We start from the raw sequence: 26,466 nt of genomic DNA, 5'->3' as shown, positions 1-26,466 counted from the left end.
CTTTCGAAGTCTCATTATAGAATAACCAGAGGGGCCTTTTATCTTTGTAACTTCATTTTCAAAATGTGATGTGATGTCTTTCATATTAATCATCTGCTGTCAGCTGTTATTTAAAATCTAATTTGCCTGTATTTTCAAATTAATTTGTGATTTAGGTTCCCAGCCACACCAGTTGCAAAGTCTGTGCAGTGCTCAACTGTTTCCATCTCTGTCTAATTTGTTTCAGTGGAGGCCGGCAATTTTTTTTCACATAACTTTTTGTCAAGACACAAGGCAAGTCCTAAGAGAGAATTTACTTTTAAATTTTAGAGCTCAGGATAAAGCGGCAGCTCAGCTCAGTGAGCTGGAGGAAGAGATGGAACAACGGATACAGGCTGCGGAGCATAAAGTTAAAAAGGAAGTGAGTATTTTGTATTTACACTATTTCGTAATGACGGAACTCTCAGTGGATTTATGCAGGATTGATGGACAGGTGTGTCTTTGATGCTGATCGACTGGCTCAAAGCCAATGAAAGCAGGGCCTGGATGAAAAGAAAATATCCATGAGATGGGAAATGTATTCTCTTAATGCTTCCTCAAAGGGGAATGGCTGCTCAGATGTAATAAACGGAGAAAAAAAAATCTCTTTTTCTTTGGTAAGAAAATAGTGATGTAAAGCAGTTTATTACTGCTTTTATTACTGCTAATAGATGAATTTATGTAGAAATTAATGCTTAAATAATTTGTTCCTAATTTGTACATCTGACTAGAGCAGTGACCTTTCTTTCCCCTGTTGTTACGTTGTGGTGCTGCAGTCTTATTTTAGACTTCTAGAGGAGAGAGGGTGTTTGTGATGATATGGTGTGACAGTTGTGACCTCTTGAAGTTGATGGGATATTCTCTGTTTCAGTGTACTCAGGTTTTAGCCTTTGTTTCAGCCCACTTGTAGTCTTGATGGCAAAGTACAAGAACTCTCTTCCCCTTTCTCATTGAAAGATATAATAAAACTGCACGTCTGTGTAATTCTAAGCAGAAAGCAATACAGGAAATCCACCCTACCTGTCTTGTCTGCTTCATGTTGAACTGTTACTAAATTCACATACGATAAACCAGACTTTGTAGTATATATAATATGAGCTGTTGTTCATGCAAAGTATTCTTATGTGGGCATAAGAAATTCACTGATTAAAACATAAACTATGGTTCTTGTAATTAGTTTGGTAGGATGCACCATATATTGAACCTCTGTATATTTGTTATATATTCTTTCTTCAAAGTATTTGCAGGATAAGAAGCAAAAAGTGCAGTCAGCCATCTTGCTGATTTTAAATATCTTTTAGCAAATGATCTGTGAAAGTAAAAAGTGTTCTGACAGATTTGCTTCAAACATTGTCTTTTTCTATAGAGGACAAAAAATTCCTATTGTGGCATCAAAATCTTTTTTTTTCCTAGTAACAAAATACAATGACATAAAAATGTTATAGTTCCAACAAAATAGTGTATTGTAATATATTTAACAAATGATAATACAGGCCTCAGTACAGAAAAACTTGCCATTTCCAGGGAGAGTATGCATTTATATTTAGATAACAAGTTTGTTGTGGAAAATTTCTGTTCTGCAAAAAGTAGTAAATCGCTGGAAGAAGTCCTGAAAAACTTGTCCAGTACTGTAAAAATATGACCAGGGTGTGTGCGTTTGTTCAATTGGAGGACATCCTCAATCACATACTATCTATGTAAAAGTCTGCTATCTATTATGTGAATGTAGTTTATGTTTCAGGTTTTAAAAGGACCCTTTGTAGTTTGCAGTGCTTATGCTAGATCTGTTCTTTGGATTTAAGTGCCAAAGAAATGGCCAGGCAACATTGCGAAGAAGTCATCAGTGTTAGTTCTCAGGTTGTTGCTGAGTTGCATGGATTGAGGTTTCACCTTTCACACCCTGATATCGAAAATGGGCTCTAACTTGTTTCCCACAACGTTCTTCTCAGTACACTCCTGAATGTTCCCCATAGCTCATAGCTCTGCATACTCCACCTACTAAAACACCCCGAGAGTAAATGTAAGATATTTACTTTGTGGGATTGTGCTAAGCCATTAATCTTAGAGCCTGTACTCAGGGCTATTGTTTGCCAGTGATCTCACTCATGCCACCGTGACACCTGCCTTTGCACGATAGTATCTGCAGTGTGAGCCTACCCTCTATTTTGTTTCTTCAGGGGAAGCAAATAGTTACCAAGCAATACTTAGGAGTCCAGTATAGGTGCCAGCAGAGAATCCAGCCTAAACTGATTACTTTGACAGATTATCATTTTAGCACACGGATGTCAGCATCTCAGGCAGGAAAGTACTGCATTCTGAGCAAAGTCCACACATGCTTTTTCTGTGTGGAAGCACAGCCTGTCTTCCAAAAAAAACCCACACACCTTGGTACCTGAGAATGCTGGAGGGGGGTGGGGAGGTGGGAGCTGAATGCATGCTCATCTGCATCATTGGGCGCATACCATTCTTTTCTCTGTCAATCCCAAACCCTTCCTGGTGAAACTTCCTTTCACAATTTCTTGGAATTAAAATAATATCCCCAATACTGCACTTGATTTAAGACTGAGTACTATGTGAAACTTTAATGACTAAAGATGTTGTCATCAGCATACCTTTTACTTAATGTGGGCCTGTCATATTCAAACACTTGCAAGCAAAAAATTCAAAGAAAGTATGTAAGTAAGTGATGGTGGCACAGTAGTGCTATTACCAGGATGTTGTGTGCAAAACCATGGAAGACTAGTTTGAGAAGGGTTCAGTGCCTTGACTTGCATGTCTGTGTGTGTGTACACACATCTGTATATGTAGTACATACCTACATATATGTAAAAGTAAAATTTGAACACTCCTCTTTTGGCTTTACTTAAGTGATTGAAAATGCTTAGCATTGGAGACTGTGAGATGAAAGCAAGCATGGAATTGACACATGACTTCACTTCCAACTCATTGTTTCATTTCTGTGAATATTTCATAAGTGGACTGCAATAATAGAATCAGTATCAGTGGATCTTAAGGAAGGGGTTTTAGACTTAATGGAAAGACAAAATTACACATATTAATCTAATGGGAAAATGTTTGGCTTTCCAAATTGATGGATACATTTTTTAGAAAACATTTGAAACCTATGTCAACAATGTAAGATAACTTATATTACAGGAGAAACGAAAAGCTGAAGAAGCACTAAATGAGTTGAAGCGCCAATATGATACTGAAGTTGGGGATCTCCAGGTGACAATAAAAAAACTTAGAAAGGTAAGTAACTTGTACTCATGGCTAGAATTTTTAAAGTGTTGTAAGAGATGCTGACTTTATGAAATGCCTTCTCCAAGATGGTTAATCATGATGTAGTTTTTTTAATTTAATGTGTATAGGTAAATCACAACTTCAAATCATTTTTTGGGTTGTGTTGTGGTTCTGTGCTGTTATATACATTTTGTGTAATTTAGGGAAATACTTAGGATAGAGACCAAATTGCCAAATTCCATTGCTGAATAATTTTCTAGGTCTATGAAGATATTAACACTGCAGTTACCTGTCTTGTTTTTGATACATTAGAAACAGGCTAATACATTACCACTAAGTACTTCTAATTAATAGACTTAGATGAAATTGTCAATCCCAATATACTAATTCACTGTGGTACTACACTGCTAGTGTAGTAATAACTAGTGGTTTTGTCATCTAGTACATTTCTTTCAAATGTTAAAAATCTTAAAAATCTTAAAAAATCTTATAGAAGACTACAAAATTTTGGAATAATTCTTGGAATAATTCTCCCTACTCATGCAGCTGGCAATACTATGGGTTTTAAAAACTTCAATAGCTGTAACACACTGTTGGGGTTATTTAACATAATCTCCGTTACATTTTACATATTTTGAATGAGAACAATTAAGAATGTACGTTAATTGAGTGTTTTTTTTTTTTAAACCATCCTAGCTGGAGGAGCAATCCAGAAGCATAAATCACAGGGAAGATGTGGTTGAACTGAAAAAAAGAATACATGATATGTTGCTGGTAAGAAGTGATTATCATTAGGATATTAATTTATTCTCAATTTTTGCTTTTTGCAATAATTGTTTTTTTTCTTCCCGCATTTAATGCTATTTAATAGAATAATTTAAATTAAATAAATAATTTAATGATTAAGCTAAGAGATAAACTTTTAAAGTTGTTGATATGTTTATAGATATCTTTAAACTGCAAAAAATATTAACAGTTCTAGATTAATGCATGCACATTCTAGGTATTACATTTAGAAATGGCTTGAAATAACATAGTCCCATTTATGTGTGACTGTGAAATCCAAAAATCAAAATTCATTGTGGTTCTTGCTTGTTACTTTACAGATTTCTCTGATGTTTTAAAGTGCTCCTCTTCTCTTTCTTCCTCTCTGTTGAGATTTCCTCGTGTTTCATTTTTATTTGATTTTGATGGCTTTTATTTAAGCATTACAATATTTCAGCATTTTATGGAGATGATTGTGACAGCTATTATCTCACATCTTCATTTTTTTACAGGAAAATCAGAAACTTAAGAAAGATCTCCTAGAAGCACAGACAAATATCGCTTTCCTACAAAGTGAATTAGATAGCTTGAAAAGCGAGTATGCAGATCAGACTTTAAACACGGAGAGGTAAGATTTTTCTACTTCATTCTTTTCACCAGGAAAAAAAATCTTTTATCTGATACAGTTACTAAGTAAAGTTGGTAACTTATTTTCTAAATTTGCCATTGGCAAAGTTGGCACCATGACTGTTACTCACTTTGCTTATCAGGTCTCTGAGAGAGCAAGTTCTGTACATGATGCAAACTTTGATAATTGTTCAAGGAAGCCCATTGATTTTATCGGGACTTCAGTTAGGAGTAAAAGTTTTTTCCTCCATGACTTGCATTCTGATGAATATCTCTATGAATATTAGGGAAAATAGTTTTGGGAGCCTCCCACATTTATCTCAACTGTTTTTTCCAACAGCTGCTTCTAGATTTTCAGGGTAATCCAGAGTCTTTATAACAGTGTCATTACACTATTACCCCCATAAAACACAGAAAGTATTTCAGTGAGTCAGCTCATATGATTTCATTGATTTTTTATTTATTTTTTTTTTACTTTTCATTCACAGTCTTTGTTGAGATTTACTTTCATAGATCAATTAAATTATCAGGTTACTTGTTTTGTGTAAAACTGCTTTTAACATAATTCAGCAATGGTGTAAACATAGCGAAATTGAATTCAGAATTATCTTTTAGAATTATCTTCCCTCCACCCCCATACTTATTACCTTTATAAATGTTACCTGTTGAGTGTAGCCCTCCACCAAGAGCAATATAAAAATAAAAAGGGTATTCTGTAAAGAATAATTTATTTTTTTTTTCTTTTTTCTTTTTTTTTTCAGAGACCTAGAAATAATCCGCGAGTATACTGAAGACAGGGATAATCTGGAAAGACAAATTGAAATGCTTCAGTAAGTCCTCAGTAATTCAGATTTTATTAACAAGCTTTGTCGCAACATAGTCATAGATAAGCATTTTTGTAGTTCTGAAATAGACTAGTATGAGATTTGAGAAAAATAGCAAGTAAAAGTACTAAAATGGACTCTATGCTCATTTAAGGTAGTCTGCTGATCTTTATTATTGCTTAAGTTTGTGTTCCTGTGTTCTCAAGTCAGATAATTATGACAAGATACTGCTATGGCATCTGAGTTTTGTGTTTCTCCTTGACGTTTTTGTTTGAGCTCCTCATTCCTCAAACAAAAAAAAGGCCTATCAGATCCCACTTCTTGTATACTCACTTTGAGAAGGCTGAATCCATTTGGAATGGCATTAGTTGCATTCCTGATTCTTATTTTTAGCTTAAAGTAGTTGTGCACCAGACAACTTCAATACAATCAAGTTTTTGGTAGCCTACCCATGTTCTGTTTATGTCTTCTAAAACCACCTCTGTTTTTTTTTTTCATGCTGCTTGTTTGGAGAGTCATCCTGTGCCATTTGCTTTTAGACTGAGCTCTCCACTGACTCAGGCAGCCAGGAGCCAGGTATTGAACATTTATCCAGCACAGGTGGCAGCTTCTTGAATTTAGTATTTGGTTGTGTGTCACAGTGGAACCACTAATATTTATTTATTTATTTTTTTTCTTTTTATCCTTTTTTTTTTTTTTTTAGCCTTGCTGACTTTTATTTTTTTCTGATAAACTGAATGAGATTTGAATCGATCCATACTATTCTAAATATCATTACTTTGGCTCCCTTTTCATTGACTTTTCTTCTCCAGTAACTCCCAGTCTGTAAAGTAGTAAGTGTATGCAGTACTATACGAGGCACACAGAGAGTTTTGCTTTCAAGGAGGATAATAATGAATAGTTTGTTATATCTTTAGTTCATTCTTAATCACATTCTTTCTTTCAAGCAGCTGAATACGTCTGTGTTTAAAGTAGTCTCAGCAACACTTAAAGGATAGTTATGTTTTATTTCAGGAATGTCTGTACCAGTTTACTCCCACATCATTTTTTTTTGTGTGTGTCTTTCAACCCCTCAGATCATAACATGGAAGTAAAGCAGAGTTTCCCAGACTGCCAGTGGAGGCTGAACTTTACAGTGCTTTTTAATTATCAACAATTATTTGTTTGAGTATCTGACATCACAATTCTGGTCCCACATTACTCCTTGCTGTTCACCTAAAGAAAAAGGAAACTTTTTTTTTTTTTTTTAAATGTGTATTTTTTCAAATTTTCTTTGCTATAAGTTATATATATATTTATTTTTCTTTGCTATAAGTTATATATATATATTGTTCTTTGCTATACTTCTGCAAGTTAAACTATATTTCCTTGTCAGATCAGCTAACAGAAAACTACATGACAGCAATGATGGTTTAAGAAGTGCACTTGAAAACAGTTTCAGCAAGTTCAACAGGTCATTGGTACGTAATTATAAGTTTGTAAGGTTATACTTTAAGATAGAAGAAATAAGAAATAGCACACCAAATGCAAAATTGTTTGTCCTTCAGTGGGTAGCCAGAAAACTGGTATTTTTTGAGTGGTCTCACTCCGGGGTTATACTCATGTAGTTGGATTTCAGTAGACTTTGATGTGAAATAACGGAGCTTTTGCTAAAGCACAACCATTTTCTATGTGCTTTAGAAATTAGTGATTTTTTTAATGTGTTTTGGCCAAAAATATCTGATGAGGTGAATAAGTCAATAATTTCTCTTGAACTGAAGGAAATGTGTTTGAATTGTATATATTGGAGTACTCTACCACTGAAAACACACTTCAGAAAACTTCCTTCTTTGTCTTAACCTAATTTGAACTTCTGTTCAGGCAAGTCACTAACGGGGACTGCTGATAGTATGCCCTCGCTCAGGGCTATTGGAGCTGTACAGGGATCTTTTGTAACAGGTGTGACACAGCATCCTTCAAACCAGAGAATGGAAGGACTGAAAATTACAAAAAAACTACTCTATATTGCTATTTTGTGGTATGGGGAAACCTGCTAATCTCCAAAACTAGTAATTGGGCAAGCTCTTGCATCACCAAGAAAGCAAGTAACTGTTTTAAAAGAACGAAGCCAGAATAATGGGCCCACAGAGGGAATACTGGCCAGGAAGGGAAAAACTGAACGGGCATTCAATTTGCTGCCATGCCCTAAAACACATCAAGGGAAGGAAACTACATCTCATCTGGTAACATTTTCCTTCTTATTGTAGTAGTCAATGTGATATTTTCAATACTGAGATCTCAAACGTCATATTTTCAAAATATTGAGATCTCAAAATCTCATAGGTGTAGTTAATGAAATAATCCTCTCGGAAATTCCATTGTCTTGTGATTGAGTGTGGTTAGCAGGTCCAGTATTAAGGCAACAGTGGAGCCTAAATAGTAGATATAGTGGACCTTTAGGCATCCAATCATATTTAAAGGGTGCTGTTATTTAAAAATAAGTGGTTGGATATACATGAAAATATAGAGTACTAATTTTGATGATTTGCGCTTTTATCATGATGAATTATCATGTGTTCATCAAATTTATGCACTTGTTGTGTATCTGTCTCAGCGGTTAGCAAACACCTCACCAGGAAGTACCATTTCTAGAAGCAGTCCAAAATGTAGCGGTGGACAGTCTCCTTTAAACCCACGATATGACAGGTAAGACACGTTTGCTTTTACTATGTTTAAAAAGGCTGGACATCACAAATGTCTTAGCAAATCAAATATTGTCAAGTAAGAGAGAAAATAATTCTTCCTCATTCAAAATAAATATGTGGTCATAGCATAAGATCCAAAGTACAGTGAAATCAAGAGGAATATTTTCAGTGTTTTCAGGAAGCTCAGGAAAGCTCTGTTCAGTGGTAATTGTAAATTACAGAAAGTTCAGACAGCCTTTTGTTTAATCTTAGACTATTTTGTTCCTGGTTTTACTCTTAATCTCTCATCCTTGTCTGCAAAAAAACCCATAAAAATCTACTGAGGACCTCTATTACCTGGCCTTCTCGGTACTTAGTACATAAAATGGTTTTGGCCATATCTTTACCCTTTTTTTTTTTTTTTTTTTTTTTCCCTCTAATAATTATTACAAAAGTATATAGGCCTAATTCTTCAGGAGAATAAAAATCCTCATCTCCCACTGACATGCAAGAATAGTGAATGCACTTGGATATTAACAGGATAAAAGCCACAGAGAACAGGAAGTTATCTAAACACAAGTATCTTATTTAGTCAGAGCTTTATTGGTTTTGTACCTAATGAATGCAAGTCATTGATCAGAACTTCTTTTGATCATTGCAGAGACTCTCATTGACATCACTGGGCACTGGGAACAAGTTTGAGTTCTATAGATCATTTAGATCAATATTAGATATCTATTGATATTAGATCAATAGATAGATCTATTTTATGAAACTTTTTGTCTTGTTTTGTTTTGAAATAGCTGGAATTGCCATGAAAAATGTGTGTCCTTACTTGAATAATAGATTATTTTGTCTTACTGTTCTTTTGGTGTTACTTCAAACCCTACATAGATCTCTGTTAGAGTTCTTAGTAGCCTGTGTTTTATATTTTGCCAGTGGGATGAAAGTCTTTGGTAGTGATTGTGTTGTCTTCTGCTTCATATTAATAATATCCACATTCATTCAGTACTGTTGCTCTGCTGTTTCCATGTGTTTGCAGGCTATAAATTTTTGTTCATCACAGAACAAAACATTCATCACAGAACATTCCTTCTGCTGAATGCAGATAATACCAATTTCCCTCTGCTGGGGAATTTTGTGAGAGCCAGCTGTTAGTAAGTTGCATATTAGATTGAGTGATCTTCTGAGGTTAGGGAAGAAATAACTAAAATATCTCTGGATGTTAGTGATGTCCTTCTCTGAGAATATTTATTAATAACTGCTACTTGGTGCCATCCTTCCATTTTCGTAAAAGTGAGAAATGCAAGCTACTTTAGAAGAAAGTTTATGTGGCAGGAATAAAATTTACTCTTATTATGTATGATTTAATAGTATGAAGGAAGATATAAATGTCCCCAAACCTCTTCATATCCAGTACTTTGTCTCCTGACATCAGGTCAGCATTAAGAGATACTGATTTGCATTCTAAAATGTTCTAAGCCATTTATGCTAGTAAGTGCATTTTTTCCTTTTTAGCTGTATAATATGTCTTGGTCTAACTCACTTGAAGCACATATGAAATTCCCAGCATTGAATCCATGCTTCAGTGAAGCTGAAAATTGACTAATAAAGACCTTTATTTCGGTGGATGTCTGACAAGCTTAACTTTGTTACTGCATGCACCATTTTTGTATGTCAGTAATTTGCTATAGGCTAGCAGGTATGTGAATACAAATTGCAAGGATGCTGTGATATTCCATAGTAAAGATAATGCTTTTTCATGTGGTTATTCAATAGTCTGCAAAGATGGAAATTAAACAGTTCTGCATGTTGTGTGTGACAATGATGACTCTAACACCCCTGTATTTGGGTACATGCATTTGGTTCAGTAACAGCTTCACAATTCCATGATTCTCCCCATTGTGTTCTTCTGTGGTGTGCCATTGTATTGGGAGGTCTCAGCCCCTTTGGCAGAATACCAACTTTACAAGGATTGACGCTTACGCTGTCTGTTGTTGACATTGTCTGTTGTGCTTCACATGCATTCCCATAGCACAGAACCAAACTGTTTCTGTCTTCCTCACTGTGACTTGGAGATCTATTCTACCTCACTTTAATTTGTGCCTGTCCCTATCTTCATGCAGAGCAGGATAATGATTGTAGCCTCAATAAACTTTTTTAAAAGTTTGATTCTTTTAAGATTTGTTCTATTCATCTTTATTTTCTGTAGCTTCTTTTGCACAAATAAAAAGTAAATCCTTTTTGTTCTCTAAGCCATACTGTCATTACTGCATCCATTTAAGTATTTTTCTATGCTATAGCATCCAGAATGAAAATAAAAAAGATGGCCTTTGAAGGAAGGGAGAGAGGAAAGAAAGGGCTTTCATGTAAAGAAAGTTTTGCATGGTCTGCCAAATTGTAACAAAACAGTGTCTTCTTCTTCTACCATCTCTGAGCTTTTGAACTCAGTTGTCCTCTCTTCTGAATTTGTAGTTAGTAATTACTGGCCCATGTATCTCTGTGAGCAAAAGCCTGGATGTATTCGTATAAATAAGATACAGTATACCATGACTATTTTTTGTGTTTTGTTATTGTTTGCTCATATCAAGGCCAAAGTTAGCTAAACCATCAGCAATGTACAGTCATTTTTTGCCTTTGAAGTCTTCATATTATGTCAATTTTCAGATTTTTTAAAGCAAATATTTTTTTCTGCATATAAATAAACTGGGGTTCTTACTGACACTTGGGCAGTAGGTATATGATCTGAGATTCCTGAGAAATGTGATTTTAGAAAAAAATATTTAGAAAGCCAAAGTAGGGCAGTGACATATGTCTTAAACTTTATAGATAGTATTTCAAAGAACTGAACATTCTGGAATGGTTCAGATTTTGCTGGAACAAAACAACTGTGAAATAAAATTTGTTTGCTCTGTTGTCTTTCTTTTTCAATACTTGTGTTTTAGATCATCTCATTCTTCATGTGTGGATGAAGATTATGATTCTTTAGCCCTCTGTGACCCCATGCAAAGGATAAACTGTGAAGTTGACAGCCTACCTGAAAGCTGTTTTGATAGTGGTTTGTCTACTCTGAGAGATTCAAATGAATATGATTCAGAAGTGGAATACAGGCAACAAAGAATTTTTCAAAGGTCGCAATGTATGCAGGAAGGCTTTGGTGGTGATGCTTCTGATACAGATGTAAGTGCCAGACTTAGTGCCTCTCTAAGAAAGACCTTTGGTTTGAGAAAAAATCGTCTTCCTGTTGTTAAAATGAAATGGATATTTGCCCATTGATGAAACTTAAGTATGTGGCTTACATGTATTTAGGTAGTATTAGTGACAGTTTTTTGCAGCATTCTTAAACAGTTTTCTGTTTTAAGAGAAAATGAATGTTTTGACTTTTTCTAGTAGACTTTTGTAGCAATAAATCATTTTTGAGTTACAGAATCACAGAATCACAGTTGTCTAAGTTGGAAGGGATCTCAAGATCATCGAGTCCAATCTCTTTAGTGGAGGACTAAAAAGTCCTCCACTAAACCATATCGCTAAGTTCAACATCTAAACGTCTTTTAAAGACCTCCAGGGATGGTGACTCCACCACTTCCCTGGGCAGCCCATTCCAGTGCCTAACAACCCCTTCAGTAAAGAAGTTCTTTCTAATATCCAACCTAAAACACCCCTGGCACAACTTTAGCCCATTCCCACTCGTCCTGTCACCAGGCATGGGGGAGAATAGACCAATCCCCACCTCACTAAAGCCTCCTTTAAGGTACTTGTAGAGAGTGATAAGGTCGCCCCTGAGCCTCCTTTTCTCCAGGCTGAACAAGCCCAGCTCTCTCAGCCGCTCTTCATAAGACTTGTTCTCCAGGCCCCTCACCAGCTTCATTGCCTTCCCTGAACTCGCTCGAGCACCTACCTCTATGTCCTTTTTGTAGTGAGGGGCCCAAAACTGAACACAGTACTCAAGGTGTGGCCTCATCAGACCTGAGTAGAGGGCGATAATCACTTCCCTAGCCCTGCTGGCCACACTGCTTCTTATACAAGCCAGGATGCCGTTGGCCTTCTTGGCCACCTGAGCACACTGCAGGCTTCTATTCAGCCAACTATCAACCAATACTCCCAGGTCCTTCTCTGCCTGGCAGCTTTCTAAGCACTCATCTCCCAGCCTGTAGCTCTGCTTGGGGTTATTGCACCCCAGTTGCAGGACCCGGCACTTGGCCTTGTTGAACTTCATACGGTTGGCCTCAGCCCATCGGTCCAGCCTGTCCAGATCCTCCTGCAGAGCCTTCCTACCCTTGAGCAGATCGACACACGCACATCTAACTTGGTGTCATCTGCAAATTAAATTTAATATTTTTGAAGATTGTTGAACAACCTGGAGAAAGGAGATCTTTTTTTTAAGTATTTAAGAGCAGATACTGTAGAAAGTTTCAGCTCACTTTCTCTTGTGCTATAGCAGTGAATGAAAAAATCACATATACGAGAGCTTGAGTATTAACAGCATAGAGTAATGTCATGTAGAGAAACTCTTTTCTTTTCTTTTTTTTTTTGTAAAATAAGCTTTGAAATAAAGTATTTGCTAATTGCAATTATTTTTGAAGTTGAAATTTTCCATAGGGAGATTAATTTGCTTTACCTGGAACCTGTCTTGAAAGCGTATGTCCCAAATAGCCAACATTCAAGGATGGAATGTTGGCTCTAGTAATCAGCAAATGAAGTTGCTCTAGTGTATGGAACTGCTACAGAAAGTTCTTACAAGATTTCTTCAGAATTTGCTAGTGTTCTCAAGATGGAAAAATTAACACATCAGAGAATACTGAAATGTACTCGAATAGAGTTTTCTTTATTGAACCTGCCATAGAAGTGGCTGTTAGCATTATTTATCCTCCTAGGAGAGTGTATGACTTAACACAGCTGCTTAAATTCTGAGAAATACAATCAAAATAAGAACAGAATTTCAGCTAGAATTACAAAGTTTTGTTTGATCCTTTATTTAAAACAAACAAACAAACAAAAAGATTTCAATCAGTCTTAGCAGTGTCATTCCAAAAAAGAGCATACTTTGTGCACTGAAAGTGACACATAGGCTTATACTTTCAGGTTCCAGAGATCAGGGATGAAGAAACATACACTCCTGATAATGGCAGTGCAATATTAGATTGGAAGCCCTCAAGACCAGTAAGTCGAAGCAGCTCAGTTGCTTCAACAAGGAAACACATATCTGCTCTGACTCCTCAGGTAACCAGCTCTGTAGGGGGAAAAAAAAGTGTTTGATATAGAAAACTGTATTTTAAATATTTTTATATTTGAATCAAGTGGATCCTTTGTATTTTCAGTCATGTGCAACTGAATGTACTCCAAAATACCCGAGTTCAGAGAAGGCTTACAAGATTGTTCTTGCTGGAGATGCAGCAGTGGGAAAATCCAGTTTCCTTATGAGACTTTGCAAGAATGAATTTAGAGGCAATACCAGTGCAACCCTAGGTACAGTTGTTCACTTAAAATTCTAAAATGAATATCACTGCTGTTATGTAAAAGTAGTGGGTGAAAAGATTGCTAGGGTTTCCTGAACACCCACTTGCACTTTCTTAGGCTGTGAGATTTAGTTGAGCACTAAAGCTTAGTAGTATAACTGGTATAACTGAGTGGATAATAGGGCAGTGCTCTGATCTACTTCCTCTTTGTAAAGCACAAAGCCTGTTCCTGAGCAACAGAAAGTACCAAAAAAGGCAGTTTCAGAGTAATGAACTTAGAACGCATTTACAGTCTTTTTCACTTTTTTCATGGCTGTCTGGTTTCCTCCACTCTTTCATCTTTCCTTAATCTTTCATACTCCTTTTATTTCTTTAGTACTATTCTTTATCTCCATTTCTCAAAGTGTCATTGAAGCTGGAGAGATTTCTGACTGGCTTGTTGTGTGTATTATTATAGATGTCAGATAAGAAACTTGTCTCCAAAGACTGAATGTTTGCCTTCCAATCAAACCACAGTTATCTATTTGTTTCGTTGTCTCTGTCTGAGAATTTTTGTCTAATTTGAATTTTTTCTTTTATGGGGGATTTGAAACAAAGTCTGTATTATAAAAAAAAGTAAGAAATCTATAAAAGTATTTTGCAAAATGGAGTGTAGAGGGATCTTCCTGTTTGTTGATCATAATGCAAGATTTGAATCAGTGCACCTGGGAAAATGTGTGGGAAAAATATGCCTTTAAATGTTTTTTCTAAATACAAATGAAATATGCATTGCCATATTCATGGGATTTTTTGCAGCTCAGGATGATGTGAATAATTGAAAACAGATAATCTGTTACAAGAGATATAGTTTGAAATATGTGCCACATAATATAACAGTTAACATCCCATTTTTTGTGGGTTTTTAAAGGTTTTTGATTAGACTACATGTATAATTCTTTTCAGGGGTGGATTTTCAAATGAAAAGACTAATTGTTGATGGAGAACCTACAGTGCTACAGCTGTGGGACACGGCTGGGCAGGAGAGGTTAGTGAAACTTAACACGCAACTTAAGTAATTTCAATGCTTTTTTTTTTTTTTTGCTTTTTTTTTTTACCTAAATTACATAGTACCTTTTTCATCTAGGAAAAAAAAAAAAAAAAAACACAAATAAATATTACATGGATCAATAGTGAATAAGTCATTATGACCATATGTAGATGTCTGTAGACAGATGTGATGTTGCACTGCTGAGACTGCGACAGGTGGAATGTTTATTTGTTAGCTTTGGTGATGCCCAAGATAGCCTTTTCTCTCTGCAGAGAGAGCTAGCTGAGGTTCAACACAGTATTAATTAATTACATCCATATGTCCCTCTCTTGCAATACAAAAAGATGGAATAGATATACATTGTTTCTTCCATTTTTACTCTTTTGTCTTTGTCATTACAGATCTGTATTTCTGAACAAGTTTATTCTTGAGATATTCTTTACTTACACTTTCCTTGAAATTCCTGACCCCGATTTGCATTGTAGTTAGTGTATGAAAAATCTCTCTTCTCTCCAAAGATTTCAAAAAACATGTGGCAGAATTGTACAAAGTACTGAGTGTGCAAGCAATGTTCTTCAGATTTCTGTGACAGAATTTGACAGAATCCTTTCTTACAGAGTCATTACTTCATTGGCATCTTATAGCTCATTATGGGTTTAATCTAACACCTTAGAAGTCAGTTTTATCTGTTCCCTGGCAAAGATGTGTATTGAGCTGTATGTGTTTACTTTTGCTAAAAGAGTGTTTATGTCACATAGGTAGTCAGAAGCCAAGTCATTCTCCTCCCATGTAATAAGTTTGTGAAGAATATTTTAATATATGTATAAATATCTGTTTGCAGTATGGCTGTTAAGTAGACTGTGTTATGATGTCTGTAGATGACTAAACTGATGGATTCATTCCTGCTATAAGCTTATTGGCTTCATATTTTTTCAAACATATCAGAGTAACCCAGTCAAGTTATGAACTTATATGTAAGCAAAAAAGTCATGCCAGATAATAAAAAATACAGTGAGATATTTGTAATAGATACACTATACATGGTTTTCATACAAAAGATTCTTTATAAGATTAGGATAGAATCCTATGGATTTTTAAGTTCATGTAGAGCTGCATAAGTAGTTTTCCAGAACTAGTTATGAAAAAAGCTAGAGAAAACACATTTTATAATGTGGAGAGAATCTCCATACTCAGTAGTGTAATACTGTAATGCTGTGTCGTTAAATCTTAATTTTTTTTTTTTTGAAAATGTGACCTTACAGAAGTTTTTTCTTTCTTACTTTCTTTTTTTTTAAAAAAAAAAAAAGATTCCGAAGTATTGCTAAATCATACTTCAGAAGAGCAGATGGTGTCTTACTGTTATATGATGTAACATGTGAAAAAAGCTTTCTTAATGTGCGAGAGTGGGTGGATATGATTGAGGTAAGGACCTTAATATGCAACTTACAGACTATGTTTTATTGCATTTATTCTCATTTGAAAGCTTATTTTTTTACTTTAGAATTCCAGAGTCCATTTAGATTGACTTGGCTTGATTTATGAAACTTCAGTAAGGATGGAATTAGCCAAACTGCAATCTCTTGTAAAAGTTCAAGGGAAACTGAAATTCTAAGGGTATTAAAGTGTATTCTGACATAATCAGTGTTAAAACTGATACATCATTAAAATTAAAGAGTATCATGTAATCACACTCTTCCCATTCACTTTCTTTTGAAATGGACACAAGAGCCCATACCAGATTGTGCCTGAGGTATTCCGTGGAACCTCTGCATTTTAAAACAGCATATTAAATACTCCAAATTAGCTATAGTCCAAGTGGATTTTTTTAGTATTTCTTTCTGTTTCTGTACTTCTTGTTTATTTTAATACAAATTTGTATTTGATGAAAAAGATTTTGCTGTTGTAAGAGACTTGGTTAATTGGAGAGAAAGTGTCAGCAAAATATTTAATTTGTCTTCTTAAAGCAAATTATATTTTTTTATCATTGTGTAACGGTTGATCACTCTTCCCATAGTATTTTTGTCATAAGGCTTTTAGATATAATAACTGTTTCCATTACTCTAATTTAACACATGAAACTCCGTGCTGTGTAACAGGGCTTATAGATGCACATCTTTGCAGGCTGATACTTAAACTGACTGCTTCAAGTATAGATTGTCACAAAAAGTTCTCAGCATGACTTAGACATTTTGTTGTTTTTTTTTGTGAAATTGCACAAGAATTTTTGTGGGGAAAGAAGGGAGTATGATACAATGATGCTAGTTACCTGTTTGCATTCTCAGTGTTCTAGCAATAAAGAAGTAAAATCATTTTTACAGGATGCAACTCATGAGAATATTCCAATTATGATGGTAGGAAACAAAGCAGATCTCCGTCAAGCAGTTACAGAACAAGGGCAAAAATGTGTGCCTATAAACTATGGAGAAAAGCTGGCTATGGTAAGATCTATGTCTACCTTTTAAGTATAAAATGGTTTTAATAACTTAATAATCCAAAAACTCTGTGAAAATCTTGTAAACAAAAGTAATTTTCTGGTCATTTATTCAAATCTAGTCATTAGGATTCATGGATAATTTTAATGAAAGCTGTCCTATTTTGATAGTGTTTGCTGGGCTAAGTTTGCACTGAGATGAACTTCATTATATGCTGGGATATTCTCGGTCTTTATAGTCAGAAGTGAGTGGATACTAGAGTACTAAGATAGATGCTAGGATACTAGCGGATACTAGGATACTGAGCTTTTCTGCTTCCAGAGAGAAGTTGCCAATGCAATTTTGCCAATGAAATGAAGCACACTAGTGAGCAGTTGAGAATCTTAGCCTGGCTCAGAATTGTAGAATATCCTGAGCTGGAAGGAGCCCACAAGGATCATTGAATTCAACTCTTGGCTCCACACAGGACCACCAAGAATCAGAGCATATGTCTGAATGTCATCCAAATGCTTCTTGAACTACATCAGGCTCAGTGCCATGACTGCTTCCTTAGGGAGCCTGTCTCAGTGCCTAACCACCCTCTTGGTGAAAAACCTTTTCCTGATGTCCAACCTGAACCTCCCGTGATGCAGTTTCATTCCATTCCCTTGGGTCCTGTCACTGGTTGTCAGAGAGAAAAGATCAGTGCCTGCCCCCCAATCCTTTTGATGAAGCTGCAGGCCGCCATGAGGCCACCCCTCAGCCTCTTCTCTAGGCTAAACAAACCAAGTGACTTCAGCTGCTCCTCATATATGTACATCTTTCCCTCTATACCCTTCATCATCTTTGCAGTCCTTGCTTGGATCCTGTCTGATAGTTTTATGTCCTTCTTAAATTGTGGTGCCCAAAACTGCACATAGTAATTGAGCTGCAGAGTAGAGCAGGACAATGCTTTCCCTTGACTGGCTAGCAAGGCTATGCTTGAGGCACCCCAGGATATGTTTGGCCCTTTTGACTGTCAGGGTACACTGTTGACTCATATTCAACTTGATGTCGACCAGAACCCCCATATCTCTTTCTGTGCTTTACCCTCAGTCCATATAAATATCCAAGATTGCCCCATATCTGTGATTGTATGATTCTATATCAGGTGCAGAATCTGACGATGCCTTTGTTAGATTTTATACAGTTGGTGATTTTCCAACCCTCTAGTCTGTCAAGATAGAATCATAGAATCATTTAGGTTTGAAAAGATCTCTAAGGTCATCAAGTCCAATTGTTAACCTAGCACTGCCAAGTCCCTAATCCATGTCCCTAAGCACCACATCTACAAGCCTTTTAAATATCTCTAGGGAGAGTGACTCAACTACTTCCCTGGGCAGCCTGTTCTAATGCTTCACAGCCCCTTCAGTGAATAAATGTTTTGTAATATCCAAACTAAACCACCCTTGGTGCAACTCAAGGCCATTTCATCTTGTGCTATTGCTTGTTGCTTGAAAGAAAAGATCGACCACCACCCCGCTACAGCCTCCTTTGAGGTAGCTGTAGAGAGTGATGAACTCTCCACTAAGCCATTTTTCTCTATGCTAAATAACCCAAGTTCCCTCAGTCTCTCCTCATACGACTTGTTCTCTATATGCTTCACCAGCTTCATTGCCCTTCTTTGGATGTGCTTCAGCACCTTGAAGTCCTTCTTGTACAATGGGACCAACAAAGAACCCAGTTCTTGAGATGTGACCTCACTAGAGCCAAATACAGGGAGACAATCACTTCCCTAGTCCTGCTTGCCACACTATTTTTGACATAAACCTTCTTGGCCACCTGAGCACACTGCTAGCTCATATTCAGCTGATAATTGACTAATACCCCAAGGTCACTTTTTGATGAAAATCTTTTCAGCCACTCTTCCCCCAGCCTGTAGTGTTACATGGAGCTGTTGTGCACCAAGTTCAGGATCTGGCACTTAGTCTTGTTGAAGCTTATGCTGCTGTCCTCATCTCATCGATCCAGCCTATACAGAACCCTCTGTAGAACCTTTCTACCCTCAAACAGATCAACACTCCTGTCCAATGTGGTGTCATCTGCAAACTTACTGAGGGTGCACTCAATGTCCTTGTCCAGGTAATTGATAAAGATGTTAGAGATCTTTCTGCAAGGCCTCTCTGCCCTTGAGGGATTCAACAGTTCCTCCTAATTTAGTGTCATCCGTGAATTAATGTTATATGCATTTGAATCCCATGCCCAGATCATTTATAAAAACATAGAAGAGGACTCACTTCAAAAGGGAACCCTGGGGAACCCCCCTGGCCTCCAGCCTGATGTAAGCACACTTACTATAATCCTTTGAGCCCAACTCATCAGCCATTTCATTATGTATTTATCTAGGCATATGCTGGACATTTTGTCCAACTGTTAGAGATAGACTGAGAATCACTATGAAAAGCTTTGCTGAAATCCAAAAAGTTTACCTATACTGGCTTCCTTGGTCAGTTAGGTGGGTAACCTTGTCATAAAAGGAAAGTTCATTTAACAGGATTTTCCTCTTGTGAACCTGTGTTGACTATGACCAATGCCTGCAATGTCTTTCAAGTGTTTGTCACTAACTTGCAGAATAGTCTTCTCCATAATTTTACCATGCACTGAAGTGAGACTGACAATTAGGCCTGTTACCAGGATCTTCTTTCTTGTACTTCTTGAAAACCGGGACATTTGCCAGCTTTCAGGTGACTGGTACCTCTCTGGATTCCCAAGACAGTTAAAAGATAATTGTGAGAGGTCTTGTGATGACATAAATGAGCTCTTTGAGTATCCTAAGATGAATTCTACAGGGCCCCACTTGGGCGAGATGATCTTCAAAGGCTCCTTCCAAACTGAGCCAGGCTGTGATAAACAGATATATGTATCCATATATGGATATATGTATCCAGCAGGAGTAGCAAACATACACAAGTTCAGATTGGCTGGGAGTTTGTCATTCCCCCAGTCATGGTCCTACAGCTCAGGGCTCCAGGGATTCCACCACTCATCACTGGTGTTGAAGACAGACGAAGAAGGCACTAATTTTTTATGCTTTATATATATCCCAATTGTTAGGTTTCCACCTCATCAAGTAACAGACTAAGGTTGTCTCTTGTTCTCCTTTTGCTGTTAACATACTAAAAACCTTTTTTTTATTGCATTTGTTCAACTTTCAAATGGAATATTTTCACTTTTGAGGGACTGTTTTGCATTCCTACCATGTCTACAGATAGAAAAATGGAACACTGGAAATAGCATGGACAAGTTTTGTGCATATTTTTATATGTTCGATAAAGGATGAGCATATCCCATGTTTTGCAGAAAAAAAAAGAAAAAAAAAGTAGAGTCTGTAGTGTCTTGGGTTGCTGTATAATTGTGCAATTGATTGATTTGTACATGGGCAGGTAGCATGTCTGTTACTTATGGAATGATATTTCTGGTTAATTTGTAGGTTAAACTAAAATACCAGATGCTGTAGGTTATATAGTTTAGTAGCTAACAGACTGTTTCAGTAACCTGACCTAGCAAGTTTTCCTATTTTGCAGTTTTGTGGACAAGATGATTGAGTTCAGACATTGAGCTTACAATGTATTTTTAACTTAATTTGTGAATTCGTTATATACCAAATATAAAAAGTTACAATTAAAAGGCAATTGTTTTTTTTTTGGAGTACTGAAGTGAAATCCTGTTGATTTAAATATATGTGTCCCAATTCATTGAGTTACTAAGGAATTATTTTTAATTGAATATAGATATACAGATGAGAACCATTTTGGTTGAGTTGGCTTAACATTTTATTTTTCACTCACAGACTTATAATGCACTATTCTGTGAAACAAGTGCTAAAGATGGATCTAATATTGTAGAAGCAGTTCTTCATCTTGCTCGGTAAGTAGATGTATTTCTAATTTGAAATAAACATATAATCATAGAAACATAGAATGGTTTGAGTTTACAGGGACCTTACAGATCACGCAGTTCCAACCCCCTGCCATAGGCAGGGACACCTCCCACAAGATCAGGTTGCCCAAAGCCCCATAGAGCCTGACCTTGAACACCTCCAGGGATGGGGCATCCACAGCTTCTCTGGGCAGCCTGTGCCACTGCCTCACCACCCTCTGTTCTGTAAAGAATGTTCTACTAATCTCTAATCTAAATCTACCCTCTTTTATTTTAAAGCCATTACCCCTTGTCCTATCACTCCATTCCCTGACAAAGAGTCCCCTCTCCCGCTTCCCTGTAGGCCCCCTTCAGGTACTGAAAGGCTGCAATGAGATGTCCCCAGAGTCTTTTCTTCTTCAGGCTGAACGACCACAACTACCTCAGCCTGTCTTTGTAGAAGTGCTCCAGCCCCTTTAATCTTTGTTAATCTCCAATGGCCCTCCTCTGGAGTTGGACATGGACCTCTAACAGGTCCATGTCCTTCTTGTGCAGGGGCCCCAGAGCTGAATGCAGAGCTGAAGTGCTCCAGGTGGGGTCTCACAAGAGCAGAGCAGAGGGGGACAATCACCTCACTCGCCCTGCTGGCCATGCTTCTTTTGTTGCAGCCCAGGATGTGGCTGACTTTCTGGGCTGAATATGCATATTTGAATATGTTTTATATATGAATGTACATACAAAGTATATACGTCTGTACACATGTACAGATTTAAAATTGTGCCAATGTAAAATCCAACCAATGATATTATAAAAGGAATACCACATTAAATCTATCAATAATGTAAGGTGGGTTTTATTCTCAGTTTAATCAAGTAACAATTTTGCTGCAAATGTTACATGGCTGTCTTAATTATTAATATTTAAATTAGAGCTTAGTTATGGACCCCACAATTTTAAAACCTGGTTGGTGAATGAATCATATTTTTAGTGGTATGTGGATTTACTTTCTTAATTCTTTCATATGCATAAATTAATTCAACTTGCATATAATTATGCATATAATTAATACTTAATTCTTCCATATATGTTAATATATATTCAGCTTTATTACTGACCATTCTAATCCCACATATTTTCCTTGATGTCTCTAAATTATTTAAAAGACAGAAACTGTGCTTTATATCTATTTAGCAATGTGCTATTTCTGTGATAAAGAGTGAGCCAAATGTTACACTTTTGCTACCTTTCCAAGCTGGCCTGTGTTACAGTATTATTTTGAAGGGCTGGTAGTATATAAGAGATCCTCAGGCTCGGATTTTTCAGCTTAATATGGGGAACTCAAGGTCAGAATTACAGACCAAATTAATATTTATTATTTTTTTTTTAGCAGTTCAATTCAATAATCAAACTTTTTGTCATTTGGTATATATTTTTTAATTCAGTTATAGTGTTATTAAATAGTGTTATTAATTAATAACACTATTAATTAATGGGGCTTAAATACAAAATACTGGCTTCCTGGAGAGCATCATTGCTTCTTCACACTGGACTTTCAAGAGCACTTGTATTTCCAGGAAAATGAGTCCATCACAGTTGCAGCAAGAACACAGGCATTTATTTGTCTGTTATTGTCAGCAGCTGATTTGTTAAATGACTTATTTCCAGGAACCTGGCCATGAATGCAGCAGTGGATTATAAATCAGAGAACATACATAGCATAGTTCCATAACATTAATCACAGTTGGAAAATGATCTCTAATGTTTAACCATGATAAATTTGTTTAACTGTTTCAAAGATAAAAATGTTTTGGCAGTTGGAGCCTTTATTTATAGAATCTCAAAAAAAAAAAATATATATATATATATTTCTTCATTAGGTTCATTGAATCTTATATGCTTTAGATACTACCCAGAGCCTTGATCTGGAATGGTTGGCTGCAGTTTCTCCAGTTTGTAACCCTTATTCTTTGAGAAAAGCATTTCATTTTGAAATGTAAATTTCTAAATGAACATTTCATTAGAGCAGATACCATACAGACAAAGAAGTATTACTTCTTTGCAGGGTTCCTTTCTGCCACTGTTTTATTGAATAATAGTGTTCTGAGTGGACTTCATATTCTACTGGTACAAGGAGGATTTAAATTATATATGTATATGTGTAATACACACATATGTTAGCAAGAAATTCTAGAACTTGCTTTTGACTATTCTAGGATGCCCTATGACAGTGGCTGTGTGAGAATACAGTATCAATAGTCATTATTACATACACAATTTTAAAGTTTTTGTTTATAACAAAACATCCAAAAATATATGTTTTTCCTCTGAGGATAAATACATACCTGAAATTGCAGTTATTTAGTTTTATACTTTCAGCTGTGAACATAGTCTGTTTCTATGGTAATGTACTGAAGTAAAAAAAAAAATGAAAGAAAAATGAGCAAAATAAAAGGGCAGGGGAAAAAAAGAATGCTTGTGTGTTCTTACATATCAGAAATTGTATTTCTGACATTAGCAGTGATTTGTATAGAAATATTGATTCAATCCCCCAAATCGAAACTTAAGGGACATGTTGATTCTGTACACTAACAATTGTATTAGTGTTTTAATGGGAGTTAACTAAGTCATGGTGACCTGTGTAAGAGATGCCTGCTGAAACAAAATAGTGAACATGAATGCGTGTAGAAATATATTCACTGGCTGTATTTTTATTGTGTTTGTTTTTTTTTTTTCCTTCACAGTGAAGTGAGAAAACGAAGTGATAATCAAGATGATACGAGGTCAATAACCAGCCTGGCTGGGATGCCTGTCAAAAAATCAGCACTCACAAAAAACTGTTGCAACGTTTAAGTGATAAACTCTTGACTTAACTCAGATACATACATGTATATACCTATTAAAAAAAAAAAAATAATGAAGGATTTCAATTATGTATTCTTTTTACTGTGGATTTATACATTCGTGGTTTTTTGTACATTGAAGTTGTACATCATGGAAAAAGTCCAGACTCTGCTTTCTGCTAATTCATTTTTATACATTTGCTTTGTCCTGTAGGCTCTGATTTCACCTTTCTTAAGTATTGTAATTCAATGAAGTGAGCTCTGAATCAATACTGCAGCAGTCAGTGCATGAAATATTGTAATATATTTTATCTTGTTTACCTGCTTGTTTCTTTATGGGCTCAATATTTCTTACATACAGAATATGATAAGATAATGTAATATCACTTTCAAAAGAAAAAAATTGCAACTTTAATTAATCTTTTTTTCTTGTGCCCATGTACCTAGTTTTTTGAAGGCCTCAAGTTACACCTTCATGAAACACTTCCCAAGAAAACCCCAAGCCATTAAGATGTTTCCTAGTTACAAGTTCAGGGCATGAAGTAGAATGGTCTCTTGGGAGAAGACAGAAGTGGGTGTATGGGGTACTGGTTTAATTTTCACAAAAGTTGGCGAGATAATTTGGGGACTTAAGGTATGATTCAGAACTGAGAAGCAGACTTTGCACAGGCCATTACAGTTCCAAATCCCAGGTAGATCTATAATACCTGTGATATGTAGGGTTACTGGGATTAATTAATAATCCAGTACCTGCCTGTTTAGACTAGATCATTAATAGTGTTACAGAGAGATAGAGATTGTAATTTTTGCTTGTTTTCAAATGTTTCCCATTTAGACATTAATTGAGGTTTGTAATAGGACAGAGGAGTCTGTTTTGGATATTCTTCAGACATTTTTGAAGTTTTAGGCATGCAGGTGGAAGAATTGCTGCACATGTACAAGCATCTGTGTGAGCTATTCACTGAAAGTCTCTGGAATGAATAGCAACCTCTTGTCTTAATGAGAATACCGTAGCCTGAATATAAGAAAATTCTGAGATACCAGTGGGTGATAGTTTGAGGTGTCAGGATCTTTAAAAGCTGAGTTGTTACTGCTTACAGTAGTTCCCAACAGTCATATAGTGTAGTAGAAATTGAAGGTATTTCTGTTGTCAACAATCATGGTACAATTCTCAGCTTTCAGTAATTTTGATGGGAGTAGGTTAGGACCCCTTAAGAGCAAGTGAACTGTTTCAATGTTTTCTGTTTATATATAGAAAATATCTCCAGGCTGAAACCTGCCTCAATAAATCAACCTTGAGTAAAGTTTTATGGACTTAGTGGAAACCCATATGACCAACAGCTGCTACTGTGTTTTATCAGTGCTATATTTGAACACTGTATAGCCTGAGCTATGTTATCAGTAGTATAAAATGTGGAGTTCTTAGAAATAGGAAGGTTCATCATTGTTAAAAAAAAAATACTGTTTTAAAGGAGTGGGAACAGTGTTTTTAAGTATCCTTTTGAGCCTCTTGACCCAGAGCGGCTAATCGGTAGTTATATGAAAGCTTGTTCTTAACATGACAAAGAAATCTAATGCCAGAAGAAATAAGACATTTTTATTTCACTTTATTGTACTTCAGCCATAAAAGAAAAGACATGTTTAATGTCCTCTTTGAAATACTGAGGGAAAGCTATTTGGACTTTCTCTGAGTAGAAAACCATGCCTAGCTGAGCTAACTGATGAGGGCATCTTTCGTTATCTTTGTGTCTAAAACTTCTGTCCAAAGGAATAAGGTGGAAGGAGAGTCAATGTGGGTTGTACTTGCATGTAGTTCTGCAGTAGAGAAGAGAGGTGGAGATGATCTGTGCATGATTTCTGAAGTGAGCTTATGCTCACAACATGGTGGAGTTTGCATTTTCTCAAGAAGAAAAGGTCATGATTGTAAGCTTGTTACTGGCATTCCAAAATACTGCTTCTTCAGTGTTACTATCTTCATTTAACTCGCAGAACTGAGACGGAGCTTGGTGTTCTATGGTCTATTGGGTGAATCACAGTGTTTGACCAAGTCTGTGGTCTTGGCCTGCTATAAATAAGGTGAAATACATTTGTGTAAACCTTCTTGACAAGCCCGCATCAGCAAAACATTTTGCTTGGGTACAGAAAATTACATAAATTTGTTTGCAAGAAAGATTTCAGGATGTGTTTTTTCCCAACCTCCCAAGCACTTAAGCAGAGATGGACTATTGCCAGTTGTAGATTAGGTTAGCTGTGTTTTTTACCATCTGCTGCTACCAAGAACAGTTTGGCTGTGGCCTTTGTAACTCTCCTTTCAGTAGGTGATTAAATCATTTAATTTTAGTAGCTGTAGTCTATTAGATTACCCTCTATCTTCTCCTCATAAGTATGGTAACAATGTGGAGTACCCCTTTCAAAAGTGGCTTCCAGATCCTTAGTTTGCCACGTGTGTGCATGTGCAGTAATTCATTTCACATCTGAGGTGCTTTTCTTACAGAGTGCTATGTGAATATCTATTCCTGTAGAGAAAAGCCTGGCTGAAGGACATGAATTCAGGGACCTATTTTTTCTTTTCCTATGCCAGATTGGGCCCTGGGCATTTTGGGTACCTTTTTTCATTTATTTTAATGAGCAAAATCTCTCCAGTGATATTTGACTAAACTATGCAAACCAAATCACTTTTTTTAAGCTATGTAAT

The 26,466-nt window shown here is 36.1% G+C and overlaps 1 protein-coding gene across 1 annotated transcript in view; it reads left to right on the top strand.

Moving 5' to 3' along the window:
• The window catches only part of RASEF (RAS and EF-hand domain containing), a 35,122-nt gene extending 11,322 nt beyond the window's left edge, over window positions 1–23,800 (top strand). The window contains exons 3-17 of the mRNA XM_032206113.1: window positions 310–400; window positions 3,175–3,270; window positions 3,958–4,035; window positions 4,539–4,654; window positions 5,415–5,483; window positions 6,853–6,937; window positions 8,071–8,162; window positions 11,086–11,320; window positions 13,223–13,360; window positions 13,459–13,606; window positions 14,539–14,620; window positions 15,931–16,045; window positions 16,942–17,061; window positions 20,864–20,940; window positions 23,673–23,800. Of these exons, the coding sequence (XP_032062004.1) occupies window positions 310–400; window positions 3,175–3,270; window positions 3,958–4,035; window positions 4,539–4,654; window positions 5,415–5,483; window positions 6,853–6,937; window positions 8,071–8,162; window positions 11,086–11,320; window positions 13,223–13,360; window positions 13,459–13,606; window positions 14,539–14,620; window positions 15,931–16,045; window positions 16,942–17,061; window positions 20,864–20,940; window positions 23,673–23,781 (1,651 nt within the window). The 3' untranslated portion in view covers window positions 23,782–23,800. The remainder of the gene's footprint in view (window positions 1–309; window positions 401–3,174; window positions 3,271–3,957; window positions 4,036–4,538; window positions 4,655–5,414; window positions 5,484–6,852; window positions 6,938–8,070; window positions 8,163–11,085; window positions 11,321–13,222; window positions 13,361–13,458; window positions 13,607–14,538; window positions 14,621–15,930; window positions 16,046–16,941; window positions 17,062–20,863; window positions 20,941–23,672) is intronic.
• Window positions 23,801–26,466: the final 2,666 nt, after the last annotated feature.

The sequence above is a fragment of the Aythya fuligula genome, chromosome Z, assembly GCF_009819795.1.
Source record: "Aythya fuligula isolate bAytFul2 chromosome Z, bAytFul2.pri, whole genome shotgun sequence".
NCBI lineage: Eukaryota > Metazoa > Chordata > Aves > Anseriformes > Anatidae > Aythya > Aythya fuligula.
This window is presented reverse-complemented; position numbering and strand designations above follow the sequence as displayed.